Genomic DNA, 23032 nt, shown 5'->3' with positions numbered 1-23032 from the left:
AGTAAAGAAATTAAATTGAGAAACATATGAGAAAAGATACACTGTGTTGTGTTGTTTTGCAGCCTTAATTGGCCTTGGGCCTTAGTGATATCCTGACACTTGAGCAGAAAGGAACTTAAGTGTGCCTTTTCCGGCTCCTGCATTGTCTCTACATTCCTCACGGTGTGGGAAGGGCATCTCCATAGCCTACACCTGTACTTCTCTTAATTTCTTCTGAATTTGATCTTACCCTCGACTTTTTCTAAGTCTTTTCTAAATCTCTGTGTGCCATTCTCTCTGCCACAATATACCTATCTCAGAGGGGTTTTGTACAGATTAAATTAAGATTATGTGGCAGTGGCTAACATAACCCAACCTTCAAGCATGCATACACTCACCAAATACAAACTCTATGGAGTCCCTAACTGGAAATACAGTACAAACAGGAAAACCACAGTTCTTCCCTCGTGAAATTTGCAATCTAGCAAAAGGACAGAAATGGAACCTCTGTACATGTGATAAGTGCGACAAAGAACACAGAGTGCTTTGCGTAAATAAGAGTCACCTAAACAGACCTGGGCCGTCAGGGGAGGCTTTTATGAAGTTAGGAGATCTGAACAATGACTGGAACCAGAGGACTGCCTGCTTGTCCCATTAATTACTTTATGTAACTGATAACTAAAGCCTCATACTTGAGTAACTGGCATTAATATGCCATTTTATTATAGCTGAGCAACAAAGAGAAATAAGTTATTTGTTAAATTTGTGCAGATTTTTACTATGGTTTCATTTTCCAGAAAAATCCTTAATATTTGAAGAATATTTTCACTGTTTTCTCTAACTCTGTCCTCTATTATGAGGAAAAAACTGGAGCTCTGTTCTATTTCCTACCCTGAACCCTACTCTTATACATACGTCAATCTTCATAAACACCTCCACAACGACCCAGAACCACTGCACTGAAATTATCCATACACATATCTCTCTTCCCTATCCATCTAAACCAGTTTTAGACCAAATGTTTATAAGACTAAACAGGTAAACACACGGGTGATTATACTATGCTTCTACAAAGATGCACTCTCTCTCCTCTTCATTTTTTAAAATATATTTTTATTGTTGATAGTACTAGAGATATCTTCCATTCCCCCGCCCCCTTCCTCTCCTCTTCTTAAATCATGTGATTCCCCCTTCATTTACCTTTCTTCTTTCTACTTTTCATAGAATATAAATGGAGGCAGTGCCCTCGACACTCCCGTATCTGTCTCTTGCTTCAACAGTGTTTGGACAGAACAGACCCAGGAAAGCCCCAGTTTCCAGCCTCCGGTCACTCTCCTGTCTTATCCAGTCACCACCTTCAGAACCTCCTCCGGGACCAGCCAACACACCGGTTGTTGTTGTTTTTCTACCTTAATTCCTTATTGTCAGACAACCATGAGCTCCAAATTCGTCAGAATTATTCCACCCACCGCGGTGGAGGCTGCGGTCAACCGCCTGGCCGGCCTGCCTCTGGGGCTCCCACACCTACCTCTCGGCTTCTATTTCGACCTGGACGATGGAAGTGGCTCTGGAGGGCGTGGGCCACTTTTCCCGCAAGTTGGCAGAGAAGAAGCGCGAGGGCGCTGAGCGTCTTAAAGTGCAAACCCAGCGCGGGGGCCGCATTCTCTTCCAGGACGTGCTGAAGCCTCCCAAGATGAGGGGGCAAAACTCAGGACGCCATGGAGGCCGCCCTGGCCTTGGAGAGGAACCTGACCCAGGCCCTCTTGGAGCTGCAGGCCCTGGGTTCTACCCATGCAGACCCTCAGCTCCGGGACTTCCTGCAGAACCACTTCCGGGGTGAGGAGGTGAAACGCATCAAGAAGATGGGCGCCACCTGACTCACCTTGCAGGCTGCCGACCCCCGGGCTGGGCTGGGCGCGTATCTCTTCCAAAGGCTCCCCCTCAAGCACGACTAGGAGCCTGTGGAGCCCAGAGGCCTTTGAGGGGCCCCTCTGCATCCCCCTGGTGTCTGGCTTTTACCGGAGCCTCTCCAGGAAGAAACTACTAGCCGTTCTTTTAACCACCCTGAAGCCCTCTCCCATGCATTGGACCAAATGAAACAATAAAGCTTTTTGCAGAAAAACAAATACTTTACTTCCTCTTAACCTTACTTGAAAAAATAAAAAGCTCACCCAAGCCAGTATGACTCAGTGGATAGAGCATCAGCCCACAGAATGAAGAGTCCTGGGTTTGATTCCAGTGAAGGACACATACCTCAGTTGCAGGCTCCATCCTGGCCCTGGTCAGGGCACATGCAGGAGGCAACCAATCGATGTGTCTCTCTCATATGAATGTTTCTGTGTGTCCCTCTCCCTCCCTTTCACTCTCTCTAAAAATCAATGGAAAAATATCCTCAGGTGAGGATTAACAAAAAATAAAATACTTAAAAAAGAAAATGTCAAAGCTCAATAACAGATGCAATGACCTCAACCTCAGTGTCAGGCATTAGCAGGAAACAGTGAAGGCATGCTGCATTAGGGGGGTGAGCAAGTGTTACTATACTCCAGCCTATGGGAAGGTTGCTGGGTCTCCACTTTCTAAAGTGAGCCAGAAATGTAGGTTTTTTTGTACAAAATGCTCTAATTGTTCATTCTGACAACTCACTAAAAAAGCTTTAAAGACATTATGGAAGTCAAACAAACCAAATCTATGCACATGATTCATTCAGTTCAGAATGATGACCAATTTTCAACCTCTGGGCTAGCTCAAAGACATAGGAAACTCCTTTAGTTCACTTTTACACTGTAAACCCAGAAAGAAACCCAGCACTTAGTCAGACACTCAACAAATCTTTTGGCAAACACCTGATGCATTTCACAGCCAAACCAAGAACTGTATTTTTCTTTGTATGCACATCAATCTCTTGACACCTCCACTTACCTGCTTAAAAGGTTAACAAAACTCCACAATTATACCTCTTCTATTTTTAAATCTCCCATAAGTACAAAAATAAGTATCTTATAAAACCTCCAAGGACTCATCTATTCATTTCTTTTTACTCTTCTGAACATGTCTGTAATTATCTCCCCTCTCCCTCTTATGCCTCTCCATTTTAATTGGTTTACTCTTTCCAATAAAAAAAGTTCCTTTGGACTATAGCACTTGTTTTGTGTTCATCTGTTCTTTCCCCCCATAACTCCTGACATCTGAAAAACATAATCAGACTACACCAACTATGAAGACATTTCAAATTACTAACATTTTATATCTAAGTAACAAACCAAAATGTGTAGAAAAGAAAGATCATATTGTTAACCAAATCAAATTTCCCAAAATTAAAATTACCAAGAGAAGTTTGAAGTATGGTACATGTCAACTGACACTGTCCAATATTTTAATATTTGAGGGAACAACACCAAAGGTAAAACTCAAAGTTTGATAAAAGTCCAATTTAAGTCTATCCCTCCTAGAGGCCAAAAGTTATACTACAACAATAATCTTTTCATGTATTTCAAAAGCTTAGACGTTTAGTTTATACTAAAAATCCTACTTAAGCTTAGTACTCTAGTGAAAAAGCACAGTTTAATGAGGTTTACATTTATATTCATTATTTTATTAAATTAAAACAAATACTATTTGATGGGTAAAAAGGAGAGAAATTCAAGTATAAGCTTTAAGATGTTACAGTTTGTTGTCGACATTGATAATGTTCTTAATACATGCTTGTCATAAAGGAAACAGAATTGTATTATTTAAAAATTTTCAGGAACCACTTTCCAAGCAATGGAGCAGATACACACACGCACGCGCACACACACACACACACACACATTATACATGTGTGTATATATGTAATGTGTACATCCCATATAATAAAGCCTAATATGCTAAGTGTCCGGTCAACCAATCAAAGTGTAATATCCTAATGATATGCTAAGGCCGCTCAAATGCTCCCTATGATGTGCACTGACCACCAAGGAGTAGAAAGTCAACCAGTAGGCCAGTCGCTATGACATGCACTGACCACCAGGGAGCAGATGCTCTGATCAGTAGGTGAGCTTGCTGCTGGGGTCCAGCCAATCAGGACTGAGTGAGATGGGCTGGACATGCCCTGGAGCCCTCCTGCAGACCTTCCCTGCTGATCAACCTCCCACATCCCTCCCTGGCTTCGATCGTGCACCAGTGGGGTCCCTTAGCCTGGCCTGCACCCTCTCACAATCCAGGACCCCTAGGGGGATATCGCAGAGCCAGTTTTGGCCCGATCCCGCTCAGCGCAGGAGCTGCTCCCTGGTGGTCAATGCACTCCCACAGGGGGAGCGCCACTCAGCCAGAAGCCGGGCTCACGGCTGGGGAGTGCAGCAGCGACTCTGCGGCAGTGCTCAGGATGTCTGACTGCCAGCTTAGGCCCCCTCTCCAGGAGCGGGCCTAAGCTGGCAGTTAGACATCACCCGAGGGCTCCTGGACTACAAGAGGGCGCAGGCCGAGCTGAGGGGACCCCTCCTGCCCCAAGTGCACGAATTCATGCACCGGGCCTCTAGTGTGTGTGTATATATATATATAAATATATATATATATATATATATATATATATATATATATATATATATATATATAACAGATACAAAAAAAAATGGCTAGAATATAACATAATTTTTGAATATACAGTAAATGAAAAAGCAAAACTGTCATTTTACCTTCCCAATATCCTTCAAAGACTTCAACTTTAACAAAAATATAAAGTAAATCAACTACTTTTCATAAAAAAAAACACACAAGGAAAAATGAAATGTATCAACCAGTACTGAAAACAGGCTAAATAATGAAACACATTCCAAATCCCATTTGCATAGCATACCTGTGGCCATCGGTTGGTGACTGCACCAAAGAATAACTGTCTCCAGAAGAAAGCTTCCATGATTCATTTAATTTGTGTTCGCTCGTCCCCAGCTCACCCATTACCCAGTCCGGTAATCCTTCTGGGCTTGAACTTTTGGCTTGTGCTGGATTTGGTTCATCAAAATAGATGGACTGATTTTTAAAAATTAGAAAAATTATTCTTTCAAAATGTACTATAATGAAATAATTAGTTAAGATTTCAAGTTTGATAACCATTCAAATATTCAAATTCAACTACCAAAAATAATATAAAAATGCATCATTCAATGCACATTAATTATGAAATATTAAAATACATAAAATGGGATAACACATTTTAGTTGTGCTCTGCTGTATAAGAAACCTGATGAATGATAACAATACATACCAGATAAATCTGATAATTATTGTATTACAAAAGGAATATTAGCTTTATGTAAACATAAATGAAATGTTCTTTTTAACTCATGTGCTCTCTTATTTTTTTCTGTGATCATTAACTACTCTGGAGCCCACCAAAAAAATCAGTGGGCTCAGAAACCACAATAAATAAAAATCAGGAATCCCTTCATCAGATGAGAACAACAGAGTTGAAGACCTGGGATGTGGTTCTGGCAGTGCCATAAATGAGCTGGAAAACCCAAGGCAGTCTTAGGACTTCTCATCATTCTTTGTAAAACAAGGCACTTTCCTATGATTTTATGAAATTGAGTGTGAATGGGAAAACATAATATACTTACTCAGATCTTAACATCTGAATTTGTTCCAGAAAATGTTCTACTTTCAGTCATTAAGAAGAATGACATCAGCCCATTTATTTCTCTTTAAGTGAGCCAGGCTTCATGGCACATTTGTGAAGAAACTTCTGCATTAACTGGATACTTCTGCAACAATTCTCCCAATCCTACACAACAGTCCTCTAGGGGGGCTGCTCTCTGGGAAGGGGTGAAACATGACCCTCTATCCTCAATCAGGCATGCACAGCAATTTCTTTTTAAATGAGATAGTCACTTCAATGGTTAATCAAATATTAAGTCAAATAACTATGTCCCAAAGACTAATGATTTTAAACAAAATGTATGTCTCTCATGTGATTGGGAATTGCATTAAAACTTTTGGCATTCTTCCGTGGATAGCATATTATGGTCTAATTGTGCAACATGCCTCTTGAGTAAATTTTTGGTGTAAATTAACTGTTAAAATAAAATTTTAAAATATCATTTTAAAAAATTTTAAAATATCCTAACAGCAACTACCAATCCCTAGAACTCCAGCCAGATTTCTCAAGTATTCAAACACCATACAAACCAAGACAGTGACAATTCATCAACCAAGTATAATTGTAACTGCCTTTTCACAAACCTGATTCTGATAATGAAATTAAATGAAGTGCAGGAAATCACTTCTAAACTCCAACTTACTGTTGTCATTTTATTAGAGTAGAAAGGAACTTTAGAAGTCACTCAATCTGATCTCTCAAATTTTTAAATATGAAAGAGTTTAATAACTAAAATTTTCTGACATACATAAAATATTATTATAAACAGTGGAAAAGTAAGGCTCAAGTTTAAAATTGCACTTTAAAATTTTTAGAAATATTGTATAATATTATGGATTGACTAAATCAGTAAGTATAGGCTGCTTATAGGCCAATATCTGATTTCTATTCAAGGTAGAAAAACTTGAATCAGAAAGAAAAAAAAAAGCACATTCGTTTTAACTAACGTATTATCTAGAACTTGTTACTTACTAATATGACCATTCCCAAATGATATGATAAATTGGCAGAGGTTTTTAAAAATATTTTTTTATTGATTTCAGAGAGGAAGCAAGAGGGAGAAAAAGATAGAAACATCAATGATGAGAGAGAATCACTGCTCGGCTGCTTCCTACTCATCCCACATTGGGGACCAAGCCCACAACCCAGTCATGTGCCCTGACCAGAAATTGAACCTCAACCTCCCGGTTCAACCACTGAGCCACCCAGGCTGGTCTAAATTGGAAATTTTTAAGAAACTAAACTAATCTACCTTTTGGTCAATGACACCTACCATGTACGAAGGTAAAGTTTTTAGTGTCCCGGGTTCAGGTCGGTGTATAAAAGGGCCTTCAATCACTCCTCGCTTAAGCATATGCAGTAACAGTTTTGCATACAGGTTCCGATTCTTCCTGCCCATTATTCCTGCACCTGTTCCTGAAGGCTCACACAGCTTTCTAATCCAAAGTGCGCACCTCTGCCGTTCTAGAAATACATAGGCAATATTAGAGACTTGATTTGTCAGTAAACAAACACTAAATGAAAGACCTGTCGAAATCTGCTCCTGCCTAGAGCAGGGGTCGGCAAATTCACTGTAAAGTGACACACAGTCAACAGTGAGGCTCTGCAGGCCTGTGACCCCCGGCACAGCTGCCCCCTCTGCCACTGGAGCATGAAATCAGTCACACACCACATGTAACCAAACGAGCACGGCTGTTTTCTAATAAAACTTTACCAAAAGTCAGCAGGCTGGATCTGCTCCAGAGGCTACAATTTTGACAACTCTTGGTCTAGAGTTTACCAGTTCATTAGTAATCAGGCAAGACATAAGCAAAAAAATATTTTCTCAAAAATAAAATCTCTGGATTACTGTCAAATAAAGCAGTGAGATAAAAAGTTTGCTGTAAAATAATTGTAGTTGTTCTGAAAATTCTATAATTCTCATTATGCAAACCAAGAGAGAGATAAAATGCAATCTTATTTATTTAAGCATTTTAAACTTAATCTAAAATTAAATCTCAAATGTTTTATTTATTAAAGCTGATAATTTTCAGGGACTTATAGTTGATTTATTTAGGGTTTTCTTTTAACCTCTCTAGAAATAAATGAAGGGTATTTACATGTAATTTTGTAAAATAATTATCCTTTTAGAAACTGCCTTAAAAATATAGCACAGTTTAATCCACATATAATGACCTATTGACTATCTTATCTTACAGGACACAGAATCGCTTTTAGGTCTCATGAAAACTACTTTGACACTAATCTTTTATCAGTCTAACTCAATTTGAGGATTATATACCTAACACAAATCATAAGCCTGCTTTAATCTCTTAGTTTCTAAAGGTCATATTCATTTATTGTTTTACCTACAAAAATTGCTGGGGCCAGATTTACTACTTTGCTCATACCAGATTTATCACTACAGGTATGAAAGCTAGCCTCTAAAAAACTTTTGTATTTTTAGCTTTGAAATTATATAATCACAAAGCAAACTTCATGAAATATTGGGCATACTTTATGCCAAAAAAATGCAAAAGTGAAACTGATAAACTTAAGTAATCACTTTTTGAAACTATATATTTTCTATATGCCCAGCAGTAAACTGAAATCTATCTAATTTTGGAATGGCTAGAATTCAGTACAACTTGATTAATACAAAAGAATTCATTCCTCTACTTAAAATGTTGGGAAAAACCATTTCCCAAAGTAGATTTTAGCTACAAGATGTAAGTTGTTTAGATTCTTGATTGGTATGTGATTTCCAAGTGTTCATTAAGAATTAACTAAATAAGAGAAGGCAAGGGATGTACCAATATAGACAATACGTCATGAACCAAAGATTACAATCCAATCAATTCTTGTACCTAAAATCCATTTTTAAAAGAAGATAAATATGACAATAGTTTGATTTGAAATACATTTATAATGGGAGATTTTAATTAAAAATTTTTCCTAATCAGCAGATCTAAGACAAAAAGGTACTGAATATCAAAAGATGATTAACAGTATAGAAACATCATTAAATACTAACTCAACAAATCATGAATGAGCTGTGAGATATGAAATAACCATTGTGAAGAACAGCAGAGGAAGAAAGAAGAGGTTTTGGTCTGCAGGGCAAGAGGATAGAGGAAGAGCTTGGAGGGAAGCCCATGCCAAGACATCGTGGACCAGGAAAAGTCGCAGGCCTGGCCCTGGCCAGGCGGCTCAGTTGGTTGGAGCATCAAAAGATTGTGGGTTCAATCCCCAGTCAGGGCGCATATGGGGGGCAAGTGATCTCTCTCTCTCTCTCTCTCTCCATCTCCATCTCCATCTCCATCTCCATCTCCATCTCCATCTCCCTTCCTCTCTCCCTAAAAATAAATCAATAAAAAACATATCCTCGGGTGAGGATTTTTTTAAAAAGTGGCAGGGCCTAGAACAATGGATGACCACAAAATGCATAACTCACACATTACCCTCCCTTCTCCCAGTGCAGTTCCTTGCAATAAATATCTAATACTGACTTGGTTCCTCATTTTTGAATATAGAGTTCCCTCAGACACCTTAGGGAAATAGGAAATTTGGACAGAGTAAAAACCAGTTTCTTGACCCCATTCCAAATGATCCACTCAAAAGCTGCCAATCAGATTTACCTTTACAGCCAATCTTATGCCCAGTATAACTCAGAGAATCTTCCTGGCCCCCCAAACTCTTTCCAATTGCTCTGTATACCTTGTGTTACTTGAAAATTCTTTAACTTGAAACAAAGACTCTCATTCTATAATTAAAGATAAGAAGCCGTAAACTGGAGACAAGATAACAACAAAACTCATTCACACTTCATTATATTCCGTCAACCCAAAGCATACATGACCAATAAATTCTTTGCCACTTTTATAAACAAAAGGGTCAAAGAGCAGGTGGATTGTAGGCTCCTGAAAGAGGAAACATTCCCATGGTGGGAGAAAAAAAGATGCAGGAAGAAATAGTTTTAGCAAACTTTAGAGATCCCCGGGCTTTAAGCTCATGACATATAAGAAGGGGTATCACAACCTTTCCATGGTTTAGTAGGACATTATCACTAAATTTCTATTTACCCTTGAACAGTTCAAAGTAAACAATCCCACATCAGCTTAAGATAAAAATTGCTATTAAAAGAATTCAGTTTTATTTCTATTTTGATGGATCATTGGTTTCATGAAATAATATAAGAAACAATTAACCTTAAGAATCTAATTTTTAAACATAATCTTACCTGGCCTATGGGGTAATTTTAAAACAAAAGGCTTCATATCTACCACAAAGTGATCAAATTCCGCATCCAGCTTCTCCCATTGTTCTTCTTCACTTTCCATTTCCATAATTCAGTCTGTAAAAGATTTAAAATGAAAATATTGAGGGTCTGTATGCTGAAAACTGCAAAACTGATTAAAGAGATCAAAGAAAACTCATTAGCATTATAAATACCAATTCTCCCCAAATTGATCTATAGATTTCATGCAATTCCAAACAAAAGCCCAACAGTATTCCTTGTATATATAACAAGCTGACTCTAAAATTTAATTTTAGAAAGTAAAAAAAGCCTAGAATTCTGAAAAAGAAAAACAAAGTTGGAGGATTCACGTTACCCAATTTTAAGAGGTACAGTAGTCAAGACAACGTAGTATTGGTGAAAGGATAGACACATGGACCCAGAGAACAGACTAGAGTCCAGAAATTGACCAGTAAAATATGGACAACTGACTTTCAACAAAAATAAAATTCATGAAGAAATTATAGTTTTTATAATAAAGTATGCTATAACAACTGGACATCCATCTGCAAAAAAAATTTATACAAACCTCAATCTATATCTCATAGTATATTAAAAAAAAATTGACTCAAAATAAATCACAGACCTAAGTGTAAAATGTCAAATTACAAAACTCTTGGAAGAAAATATAGGAAACAATTTTCATGACCCTGAAAAAGGCAAAGATTTTTTAGATACAACATAAAAAGCACTACCCATATAAGAAAAAGTGGACAGATTGGACTTCAGCAAAACAAAAAACTTTTGCTCTGCAAAGGGCTCTGTTAAAGTACTGAAATGAAAAGCCACAGACTCAAAGAAAAGATTTGTGAATTACATTTTCTCACAAAGGTCTTACTAGTATAAAGAACTCTCAAAACCATAAAACAAACAACCCAATAAAAATAATCAGCAAAAAGCTAGTCTCTTTACCAAAGAAGATATACAGATGACAAGTAAGCACATGAAAAGATGCTCAACATTTTTAGTTACTCGGGAAATGCAAATTAAAACCATAATGAGATATCACTACATGCCTAGTAGGACAGCTAAAATAACAAATGCAAACAATAGCATGTGCTGGTAAGAACAATGAACAGGAACCCTCATGCACTGCTGGTAGGAATGCAAAATGGTGCAACCACACTGGAAAACAGGTTAGGAGCTGCTTACACAGTTAAACATACATTTACCACGTCTCAGAAATCCCACTCTTTGGTATTTACCGAAGTGAAACAAAATCTATATTTATACAGAAACCTGAATGCAATGTTTATAGCAGCTTTTTCCTTCTGTAATCAGCAAACACTAGGAACAACCCAAAGGTCCCTCACCTGGGGAATGGATAAACAAATTATGGCAAAAACACAACATGAAACTACTCAGCAACAGAAAAGAATGAGCTACTGATCCATGTGACAACATAAAAAAAAACTTCGAACATATTATGCTGAGTGAAAGAAGCCATTCCTGAAAGGCTACCTACTATATTAACCCATTTGCATGACATTCTAGAAAAGGCAACATTTTTGAGCATGGAAAACAGATCAGTGGTCCACAGGGCTTAGCACTGGGGGAGACCTGGACAGGAAGAGGCGGCACAGGGCAAGGATTGGTCAGCATACTGCCTGTGGAGAAGGCTGCAAGACCCTACTTTATGCATGTGTAAGAACTCATAGAACTGTATCCCCCAAAAAAGTGATTTTAACTATGTACATTTAAATTTTATAACTCTCCTCAAAAAAACTTAAAATATTGGTCCTTGTATTTCTTCCTAATTAGCAAGAAAACATTGATGATAAAGGGGTGAATCCCCCAAAAAATCAGAAATGTAGATTTTGACAAAGTTCCTTAAGTTAAAAATATATCCACACTCAACATGTTCCTCTATGTAATGAACTGTCTTGGTAGGGAAGTGGACTACCCCTACATTATGTAAGGTCTCCAAGTGTCATTGATTCAATTTACAAATTACACATTTAGAATAAAGCTCTGTTCTGCCTCAGGCATTCTTACTCCACAGATGGCCCTCCCACTGCTAAAGCAGCTTCTGATATTGACCATGGTATCTTCATCTTCTGATCAACAGCCTCTTCATAGAAAGTTCTCGCTACCCTGTCTCTGTAAGGAAGCTTTCGCTGGCTGGCCTGGCTTCCCTCCGTCTAGACATGAACCACGGTTTTCAGTCTTCTGCCAAGTACATGTATGTGCTCCCTGGAGTCTTAAACTTGCCCACAACCTTGCCCAGGAAGGAAAACAGTTTCTGAGATGCATACTGCTCTTCAGCCACAACCCGAAAGTCCCCTCTTAGGAGGTTCCTACCATCTGACTACACCTTACTCTCCATTCTCATCACCGTCACCTCCCTGACCCTTCTATCTCATCACAGCCTCTTTTTTTTTTTTTCCCAGCAAGGTTCTGTGTTTTATTGTCTTGTTACATCTGTATTTATACCAGTTGATTTTAATCCTATCAATTTCTATTCCAAAGGTTAGGGCGTTTCTTATCTCCATTCCAGGGAGTAAAGATTATGTAGCTTAAGCGTGATTGTTCTTAGTTAAAGTGATTAACTACCTGCCTGGCACTTAGTTAAGAGCTTTTATTCCCTCCCTAACTTCAGGGAAAGATCCCTACCTGGGGAAACAACCTTTCTTGGAGAGGTGACCTTGGTTAAAACACATAGCGCTAAGAAGGGGAGCAAACATATTAAGAACAGTATGCCATATATGCCAGGTCCCTTGAAACATATGCTGTGCAGATGTTTCTTCCCTGCAGCAACTGTGTCAAGCAGCAAGGATGGACCGGCTTCTGGCAAATTTCTCCTTTTTTATTTTTTAAATGATAGTGCATGTCAATCAGCGGCCACCTCTCGGAATGGGTTGTTTAAGACTCGGAAGAAGACTGACAAGCAATGATAGCGAGCATAGCTATAAACATAGTGGATAGAGTGCACACGGAGCCTTGTTCCTGTAGAAGGTTGCTGGCCTTTTCAGTCAAGGGATTTCAGCTGTCCTCAAGTCAGTGGTTTGGTTGTCCTTGTTGATCTGGCTAGCGGGCGGTGTCACTGGCGATGGGCTTCCCGAAGTGTCGGCGCGTTGAACGGCTAGGGGTCCCTGTTCAGGCGCCATCTGTTGGGGTCCAACCCCAGCAGGTCCAGGGGTTCCCAAAAGTGTGGACAGAGGCAGCATTTAGTCAATCATCATAGCCAGGTTCTCTAGCCAGGATCTCCAGCCAGGTTCTGTCTCATCACAGCCTCTTATTCTCTTATACTGTCTCCTTACTCCACTCGACCTTCTCTTTACTAAACTCAGCAAGACTTTGATCCCTTGACACCCTCCTTCATTCCCTAACTGAGGGCTTGTGGGAGAAAGACAGCACTGCCTTGTAGTCAGATGGCTTCCAATCTTACCTCAATCCCCAGGAGTCTTTTACTGTCTCCTACTCCACAAAGCAGCTTTTAGCAGACATCTTAAAGTCCCTTAAATAAAGCGCTCACTCTCAATTTCAAAAATCTAACCTCCTGCTTCATGGACAAAGTAACTGCCGAATGTTTACACCACAAAATGCTATTCCCTCCACCTCTCAACTTACTTCTTAGAGAACAGAAGCATGAACTTGTATCCGAAGCATGAACTTATATCAGAAGCATGAACTTGTCTCTCTTATCCTAAAAACACCTATCAACAGCCTCCTCACTGTGCCAACTTTCCAGCCCCACTGTCTGTTCCCATTTCTTAAACCCCCATAAACTAATACATCCACAAATACTCAGAAACACCTCCAACCCTGCCTGTATCTCTATTCTAGCTGCCACGGTCTCCGAGAAAGCCCTTCTGATCACTTACCTACAGCCAACTGTATTTTTTCCTACTTTAGTCCTTACTGGTACTAGACTACGGTTCCTAAGTATAAAACTAACCCTATCACTCCCCACATAAAAACTTCTCTTGGCTGCTTGTGACAACAGGATGCTTTCTACATTCAAAGTTAGGTCTACAAGTACCTTTACATCCTGAGCCCATCTCTGACCCCTCCCTACACATCTACACACACACACACACACACACACACACACACACACACACACTGGCTCGCCATTCTTCAAACACTCCAAGCCCTTATATGTGTTCACATCCTTTTCACTGGCTGTTCCCTCCGTCTGGAATCTGATACATGCAGTGCAAGTGTCCGTTCTGAGTAAAGCTTGTCCCACTTATCGTAGACTCACTGTTACTCCATTCTCAGTGTGCACTGCTCACATCTGTGAAGCAGTATTTATCAAGCTAGATTTTTTTAACACATCTGTGTATTACTTGCATGTATTCCACATCCGAGATGCTCCTGGAAGGCAGGGACTACGACTTATATGTCTCAGTAGATACCTAGCACATTGCATGCTGTGTATTAGAAACGGAAGAAGAATTGATTGGTAAATAAATGTTAATGTAAGGGATTAATGTCCCACTTTTACATGACTAGGGTGTTTGTTTTTTAAGATCCCATTCTGGCTCTAGCTGGTTTGGCTCGATGGATAGAGCGTCGGCTTGTGGACTGAAGGGTCCCAGGTTTGATTCCGGTCAAGGGCACATGCCCCATTGTGGGCTTGATCCCCAGTGTGGGGCGGGCAGGAGGCAGCCGATCAGTGATTCTCTCTCATCATTGATGTTTCTAACTCTCTCTCCCTCTTCCTTCCTCTCTAAAATCAATAAAAACATATATTTTTTAAAAAGATCCCATTCTGAGTACCAAATAGGTCTTCTAGAATAGAAATATTACGTGTCCTTAATTCTAGTTACCAAAACTGGCCACCCTACACTCTGCATTATAGAAGAAACACATTTTCACATTCAAGACTTGGTTAAGATAATACTATTTTGATGGGTTAGTTGGCTTGGGGTTGTTTGCTTTGTTTCGAATTCCTATAATATTCCTAACTGTATTCCTCCATAACTACTTCAGTTATGTACTTGATAACAGAAGGCTATGATACCACGGCTGGATGTTAAATCATAAAGCTGAAAACTAACTTTTCAAATGGATGAACAAACAAATGGAAACTCATAAACCCAGAATTTAAGCACAGCTCTGGCCTAGAAGTGTTCTCCCAGGCTTAACCATCCTGCCTTTGCACTCAAACATTTGCCTGAGAGTACCTATAGTTAGGGCAAAAGCCAAAAAACTTGTAATAAGATTCACTCAGTAAGTCCTTTAACACAGGCAAAAGATGGTAGTGTTTAACGTTAGAGGAAACTTAAATTCAAAGTTAAAAGACTCACTTAAAGCCATGAAATTAAGCCCAAAGCTCAGATTAAAATTCTGAAATCCTTGTCAGATTCATATCTGACCACTTGGCCACTTGCCTATACGTCAGCACTATCTCCAACTAATAATGAAATCTTGAAAATTAGAAAGGCAATCAGAATTGCTATAATAACATACAATACTGGATATACATTTTTTAAAAACCAGAGTAAAGAATTAATGTAATATTTGGTAAAAGGAAAAAGTCTGCATCTCCTTATCCCTTTTTAAAATACATATATATTTTTTATTAATTTCAGAGAGGAAGGAAGAGGGAGAGAAGAAACATCAATGATGAGAGAAATTCATTGATCAGCTGCCTCCTGCACGCCCCATACCAGGGATGGAGCCCACAACCTGGGCATGTGCCCTGACCGGGAATCGAACCGTGACCTTCTGGGTCATAGATTAATGCTCAACCACTGAGCCACACCAGCCCGGCCTCCTTAATCCCTTTTTTATTCCCCAACAAAATAATGAAATGCAAAGAGCAAAAAAATTAATTTACAATTTCAAACCTTCAAGGAATTCTTGCTACACAAATTACATCTTATAAATAAATTATATCTACTTAGTTCCAGCTAATCAAACCGTTTTGTTGCTATTTATTAGAATTGCAGATTTAAATTATTAGAATTGAAAAAAAATAAATAAAGCTATATCACTGATTTAGGCTTAGAGTGTGCCTACCAGTCACATAAATTACTTCAAAAGCAAACAAGTAAATTGAGTGACTCCTGCTCCTAGCTATAATCTATATTTGGATCATGTCTTACATTTAACTCACTGGTATTGTCTTTTTTTAAACCCGATTGTATGTGGACAGCTACAAAAGGGGCTAAGACCTTCTCAAGGTGCTTAGTTGCCACACGTCAGCAAAGCTTGAGCAAGTCACAAACACTGAAAGCCGTCGGCGGGAAAAGTGGCCACAGCTGCTAAACAATGGGTGCGCCTCAGTCTATCCTGCCCCTTGCCAAACACAATAAACATATTCCTGAACGTGGCGTGTCATCAATTTTGTTCAATCAAACCATATTTCAAATACAGGGTGGGCCATTAAAGAAAACCTGAAATGGGAGTTTCGGTGCAGCCACGTCTTCCAGGTGCGTGTTCGCCCGGCTTAGACATCTGGGGGTGCGGACCGTTACCAGAGCCTGGGCTGATTGTGCCAGGAGCATGGTGTGTGCTCTGCAAGCCTATCGCAGTCACCGCCCTCGGAGGCAGGCAGGAGCTCGCGACCATTTCACGGAGGAGGAAAACAGGCTCAGCGGGGTTCGGGAACTGACCGAGGGTCCCACGGCAAGTGCCCGCTGGGCCGGAACCCCGTGCCTGGCTCTGCCGCACCATTAGGAAAAGGCGCCTGTCCTTTCGCGTGCCTTTTCTATGTCATTTGGACTCATCTTTAAATATTCAGGACAAGTAAGAGGCATGGCCGCACAGTGATCAGAATAAGAACTGTTCGTGTTTACTGAAGTTCCTCTCTGCAACACTTAAAACCATCAAGCAGCGCAGACACACTCCGCAGCTCCGCCACCTGATGCTGGGCCAGGGCCCGCTTCCCCAGGGGCTGTGGGCGAACTGTTCCCACAAAGGAACCAGCACAGCGGTTCGGCCCGAAATCCCGGGTCGGGCCGCGAGTCCCGCTGTGGGAGGAGAGTGACAAGTGCAGGCTGCCGTGCCCGGGAGGCACTTCCCGGCCACAGAGGGCAGCCGTGGGCCTCCGGGGCCGCTCCCCCCGCGGGTCCCACACGCGGATTTCCTCCCGAGCCGCCAGCCCTCCGGTCCGGCTCCTGGACTCGTCACGTCGACCGCTTGTCAAACTTGACGCAGAACTTTCCCAGCCCGCGCCCGGCCCGGACCTCCCTCAGCAAGTGAGACCCCCGAACGCAGCGCGCGCCCCTCGGGCCTCGAGAACCCGGCCGGGGCCTGCGGGGCGACGCCCCTCCCCGCACCAGCCCGCACGCGCGGGGCGGCCGCCACCCCAGGCAAAATTCCACCCCAGAACCCGGGGACAGGGGCTGGGGAGGGAAAATGGGGAAAACAAGAACCTGGCGCCCCTACATGCAAGCTTCCCGATGGGCCGCCGCCGCTATCGCCGCCGCCAAACGGTTTCAAATCCTTGCGGGCCGCCAGCGTCTCCGCCGCCCTGCAGGCCGGGGGCGGGGATTTCCGCGCTCGCATTCCCCGCCCCCTTTCCCACCCCTTCGGCGGCGGCCGGCGGCGCGCCGTTGCCATGGCGACACTGGGACCTATGACAGCCACCGTCCAACAGTTCGGAGGCAGCGACTTCCGGCGCTCGCGTTCCTTGGCCCCAGCGTTGCCAAGGGGCACAGCGCCGTTGCCATGGCAACGGTCGGGTCCCCGGCGCGCAGGTTCCAGCTCGTGTTCCTGCCTGGAGGTGGCTTCTAGGCAGGTCCCGGGACCTATACCTGGACCATGCGGTCCCCCAGCACCACAAGAGTAGCTTGGGGACACTGGGAGGGCTGTGGAGGAAGGACATCCAAAGGGCAAAGAAAATGGGATTACTGGAGGACGGTCACTGAAGGGTGTGGCCTTTGTTTGGTCAGAGAGAGGCGTTGAGTCTAACAACGTGAGAACTTACTGCCTGGTGTCTTCCTCACAACCCAGACGGACATTACCTTTTTGTTGTTGTTATTTTGGGGAGTGGGGGTGGCTTTCAGAACTATCTGAGGTCTGAAAAACATGACCCCAAATTCTGAAAATGCTGAAATAAAATTAAAAAGCTTTTTGATTACCAGTTCTGTGCAGAATAACAAAATCTAGTGGAAAATGTGTTTTTGCCGCTCCCAGAGTCGCCACCTCCCCAGGGCGGTCTCCACGTCCGCATTGCTATGTTGTGGTGGTCTGTGGTCTTCTGTTACATTGCTGGGGAAACTCTGAACTATGTTTTTTTAAATATACAGGCAGAAACAACATTTAAATTGTGAAAACACTCACCACTGTTTTTCATCTAATTTCACAACGGGATTCCTTCTTTTGTGTCTATGCAATACACTCAGGGTGGTGCCAAATCAAACTCAAGCACAGCCTGAGGCATCTTTTCCATTTTCCATAAAGAAAATAGAAGATTCGTTCATTTTTACCTAGTTACTTTCAAACTCCCAAAGAAGAGTCATATTCTTTCCAAGGGGCTTTTTCAAACCCATCCCACTACAAGTAAAAGCTAACAGTTCTTCATTGTTTCAATGACAAATCATGAAGGCTAAGGGAAAGAAAAGTATGAAATGCTTTTAAGAATGTTTAGTTTTTTAAAAGCATAGTTGAACATGTTTATAAGTAACAAATAATTAGTAATCTAGATCATTTGTACTGAGAATCACACACATGCGATTGCAGGACATTGACCATTCAGTGAAGAGGTTTAAAATATGTAACCACGTTGCCGGAAGAACATGAAATGAATTTGACAAATGATGTCTAAATGAACATGAGCAGAAAAGTGGGGAAAAAGAGGATCAAGAGGAAAATGCAACGAAGTCAAGTTCATCTGAGAGGAAATAATTGCAGCAGAAAAAAAAATATGACTGAAAGTTAAAAAGTAAAGAAATGTATATTAAGAAAGTAAATTTCTTAAAATATTTTCTCTAATAGGGAAAAGTAAAAAGATGAGAAAATCTCCCTTTTCATTTTCAAGAACTAGCAGATTGTCCCTTTTTCACTCATATGTACTTATATATACATACATACATATAGATGTGCAAACAAAAATATTAAGATATGCATGGAGGGTTTTTATTGTTATGTCCTACATATTTAGCTTGAGCCTGAGCTGCATTCAACCTATATGTCATGTTTAGAGGAGTGGTTGGTGTCCACTTGGAATCTCCTTACATGAGAACCAAGGGCCATCCTATAACTCATCCTAAGAGATGGTAGGCAGATCTGGTTCAATGACAGTATAGAAACATTGAAGGAAAGGTGGGTGATTCTACATAAAGCACAGAGCTGACCATGGTTTGACTTCCAGCTCTCCTCCACTTGTTATAATAAGTGATGCCTAGTCCTTTGAGATGAAGAACTTCATCTGAAATCATAAAAAGCTATGACTTACCTCCCTTACCCCACCATCACCAACTGCCCACATACCCCAAAATGTGTGTCCAAATCAAAGGGTTCCCCAAAGGTTTGAACTCCACCCCTGGAGCCTAGGTTCAGAACTCCTCCTCTGTGGGTTTATATCCATTTAAACATTGAGAACAGAAGCCATAAGTAGCATTTGTATCCATAATTTCTGAAGACGTCAAACTCAGTACAGTCATCACTGACCTTAACACTGGGCTCCAACAACCTTGGGGCAGGCATTAATTAAAAGTAGCAGCAACAGCCACTTGGCCTGGAGGTCAAATCCCCCCTAGTATTAGCTGCAACAATCAAGGCTTAACTACAAGACTGCCCTCAAAGACCACTAGGGGGTGCACCAAGAAAGCATAACAAAATGCGGAGACAAAGAAACAGGACAAAATTGTCAATGGAAGATATAGAGTTCAGAACCACACTTTTAAGGTCTCTCAAGAACTGTCTAGAAGCCGCCGATAAACTTAATGAGATCCTCGAGAAATCTAATGAGACCCTCAATGTTGTGATAAAGAACCAACTAGAAATTAAGCATACACCGATTGAAATAAAGAATACTATACAGACTCCCAACAGCAGACCAGAGGAGTGCAAGAATCAAGTCAAAGATTTGAAATGCGAAGAAGCAAAAAACACCCAACCGGAAAAGCAAAATGAAAAAAGAATCCGAAAATACGAAGATAGTGTAAGGAGCCTCTAGGACAGCTTCAACCGTACCAACATCAGAATTATAGGGGTGCCAGAAGATGAGAGCAAGATATTGAAAACCTATTTGAAGAAATAATGACAGAAAACTTCCCCTACCTGGTGAAAGAAATAGACTTACAGGTCCAAGAAGCTCAGAGAACCCCAAACAAAAGGAATCCAAAGAGGACCACACCAAGACACATCATAATTAAAATGTCAAGAGCAAAAGACAAAGAGAGAATCTTAAAAGCAGCAAGAGAAAGAAACTCAGTTACCTACAAGGGAATACCCATACGACTGTCAGCTGATTTCTCAACAGAAACTTTGCAGGCCAGAAAGGAGTGGCAAGAAATATTCAAAGTGATGAATACCAAGAACCTACAACCAAGATTACTTTATCCAGCAAAGCTATCATTCAGAATTGAAGGTCAGATAAAGAGCTTCACAGATAAGCAAAAGCTAAAGGAGTTCATCACCACCAAACCAGGATTATATGAAATGCTGAAAGGTATCCTTTAAGAAGAGGAAGAGGAAGAAAAAGGTAAAGATACAAATTATGAACAACAAATATGCATCTATCAACAAGTGACTCTAAGAATCAAGTGAATAAATAATCTGATGAACAGAATGAACTGGTGATTATAATAGAATCAGGGACATAGAAAGGGAATGGACTGACTATTCTTGGGGGGGAAAGGGGTGTGGGAGATGCGGGAAGAGACTGGACAAAAATCGTGCACCTATGGATGAGGACAGTGGGTGGGGAGTGAGGGCCGAGGGTGGGGCGGGAACTGGGAGGAGGGGAGTTATGGGGGAGAAAAAGAGGAACAAATGTAATAATCTGAACAATAAAGATTTAATTAAAAAAAAAAAAGTAGCAGCAGCTGGAATGACTTCATCAAGCATCAAAGGCAGGAAATGAGAATAAGAGTAACACCCTCACCGCTACAAACACTTGGAGAAACATTAATGATGCACACCATATAATAATTTCGTAAAATAAAGAGCAGACATGAGACCCACCCTGTGGACCTTCAGGTGTATTTGGGGGGAAATTGCTGGAATCAGACTCCATTCAGGGACCTCAAGCCATATAAATACTCTTTTTTTAACTGATGCAATGTATGTGGCCTAAAAAAATACAGTTTTGCATAGACATTGTGTGGCCAGATATCTATAGCAGCCAATTAATATGACTTCTATGTCTAGAAGGATGATAATGTGTCAGCTCAATATATATTTTTTGAACTCTCACATCCTCAGAAAAGCCTTCACTATTCTCAGACCACCCTTATTCTCTTTCAAAACCCCCTGTTCTTTTTCTTCATTGTATTTATCAAACTTTGTAATAAAATATTAACATCAACCATCCTTTTTTAGATTCCATAGGACAGGAACAATATACGTTGGGTTCACCATTGCAGACCCAATGCATTGCAGAGTACCCAGCATGTAGAGATAATCCATAAATGTTTATTGAATCAAAGAATAAATGCAGATTGCTCTTTTGTGCTTTTCTCTGCACCTGGAGTGGAATACAGCCACCCATCACTTCCTAGTTTACAGCTTCCGTTCAAGAGGCCTGGAAGACTAACTTTTCTGAATCCAAATTTCTTTCTAAGAGACTAAATCTGATAGGTCTAACTTAATTATAAAGTCAGTTATGAAAATATATACAGAAAATATATACTGAATGTCATTTTTTTCTTTGATTTTAAAAAGGTATTAAAATTGAAACATTATTGCCATTGAAAACATTATTTCCTATCAGCTACAAATGACTTCAATGAAAGTAAAAGGTTTGTTTTATAAACAAATAATATTTTACTTCCATTTTTAAAAATCAAATGGTAACATAATTGATGGTAATAGAAACATCACCCTAAAAAATAAATTGTTTTTCTTTCCTGTGTGGGGAATTAATTATGCTATACTTCTCATATAGAAAAGGATCTGCTTATTTTCAAAAGGTAAACTTAAAATTAAGTATTAGTCTAGATCAGCTGTGGGCAAACTATGGCCTGCGGGCCGGATCCGGCCCGTTTGAAATGAATAAAACTAAAAAAAAAAAAAAAATACCGTACCCTTTTATGTAATGATGTTTACTTTGAATTTATATTAGTTCACACAAACACTCCATCCATGCTTTTGTTCCGGCCCTCCGGTCCAGTTTAAGAACCCATTGTGGCCCTCGAGTCAAAAAGTTTGCCCACCCCTGGTCTAGAAAATACTGAACAATGTGAATTCAATTATTCCCTATGTAAAACATGGGAAATATGACATTTTCCTAATTATAAAGATAATTCAGAATGAACTAGGCCTGCATTTTGTTATAAGTATTAAATTTGATGATACCTATATTTTTAACTCCTGCTCTATAAATTATATTAACTATAGCAGAGACCTAGAGGTTACCTCCATTTTGGTTAAAACACTATTGCTTGAGTTTTCTGTTTTATTGCCGGAAGCCAGTTCATCCTTGCTGCTTGACACAGTCGCTGTGTGAGGTTGCAACGCCCCGGTGAGGCTGAGACGGCCCCTGTGAGACTGAGACAGCCCCTGGGAAGCTGAGAAAAATACCACATGAACTCACTCATTTATGGATAATAAAGACCATTATAAACTGATGAACAAAAATGGATACAGAGGCAGAGCAGCATTGAGCAGACTGTCAAACTACAGTGGGAAGGCCAGAGAGGGTGAGGGGGGGGGCGGTGGTAGGAGATCAACCGAAGGACTTGTATGCATGCATATGAGAATAACCAATGGACATAAGACACTGGAGGGTGGGGGAGGCCGGGGGAATGTCAAGGGGGGGGGGGGGAAGGAGTAATACTTTTTGTAATACTTTAAGAAATAATAAAAAAAAAAAGACATAAGAACAAATGTTACTGACTTTGGGTCACTGTGGTGAATTGTCAGGCAATTATTTCCACTTACTAGCAAAAATAATCCAGCGTTAACTGTAAAGAGAAATGAAATTTTTCTTTCTAGACTGAGATTTTTTTAATGGCATTTTTTTTTCAGATTATAAAAGTTTTAGCTCGATTACAGGGAAATTAAAAGTTTTAAAGAGGAAAATA

At 40.5% G+C, this 23032-nt stretch overlaps 1 protein-coding gene across 1 annotated transcript in view; it reads right to left on the bottom strand.

Annotated features, from left to right (window-relative positions):
* The window catches only part of CEP112 (centrosomal protein 112), a 296754-nt gene extending 279432 nt beyond the window's left edge, over positions 1-17322 (bottom strand). Inside the window, exons 1-4 of the mRNA XM_081109907.1 lie at positions 17229-17322; positions 9831-9944; positions 6885-7075; positions 4814-4986 (exon numbers count right to left, since the gene is read on the bottom strand). Of these exons, the coding sequence (XP_080966033.1) occupies positions 4814-4986; positions 6885-7075; positions 9831-9936 (470 nt within the window). The 5' untranslated portion in view covers positions 9937-9944; positions 17229-17322. The remainder of the gene's footprint in view (positions 1-4813; positions 4987-6884; positions 7076-9830; positions 9945-17228) is intronic.
* Positions 17323-23032: the final 5710 nt, after the last annotated feature.

Source organism: Myotis nattereri (genome assembly GCF_964212035.1).
Source record: "Myotis nattereri genome assembly, chromosome: 16".
In the NCBI taxonomy this organism is placed as follows: domain Eukaryota; kingdom Metazoa; phylum Chordata; class Mammalia; order Chiroptera; family Vespertilionidae; genus Myotis; species Myotis nattereri.
This window is presented reverse-complemented; position numbering and strand designations above follow the sequence as displayed.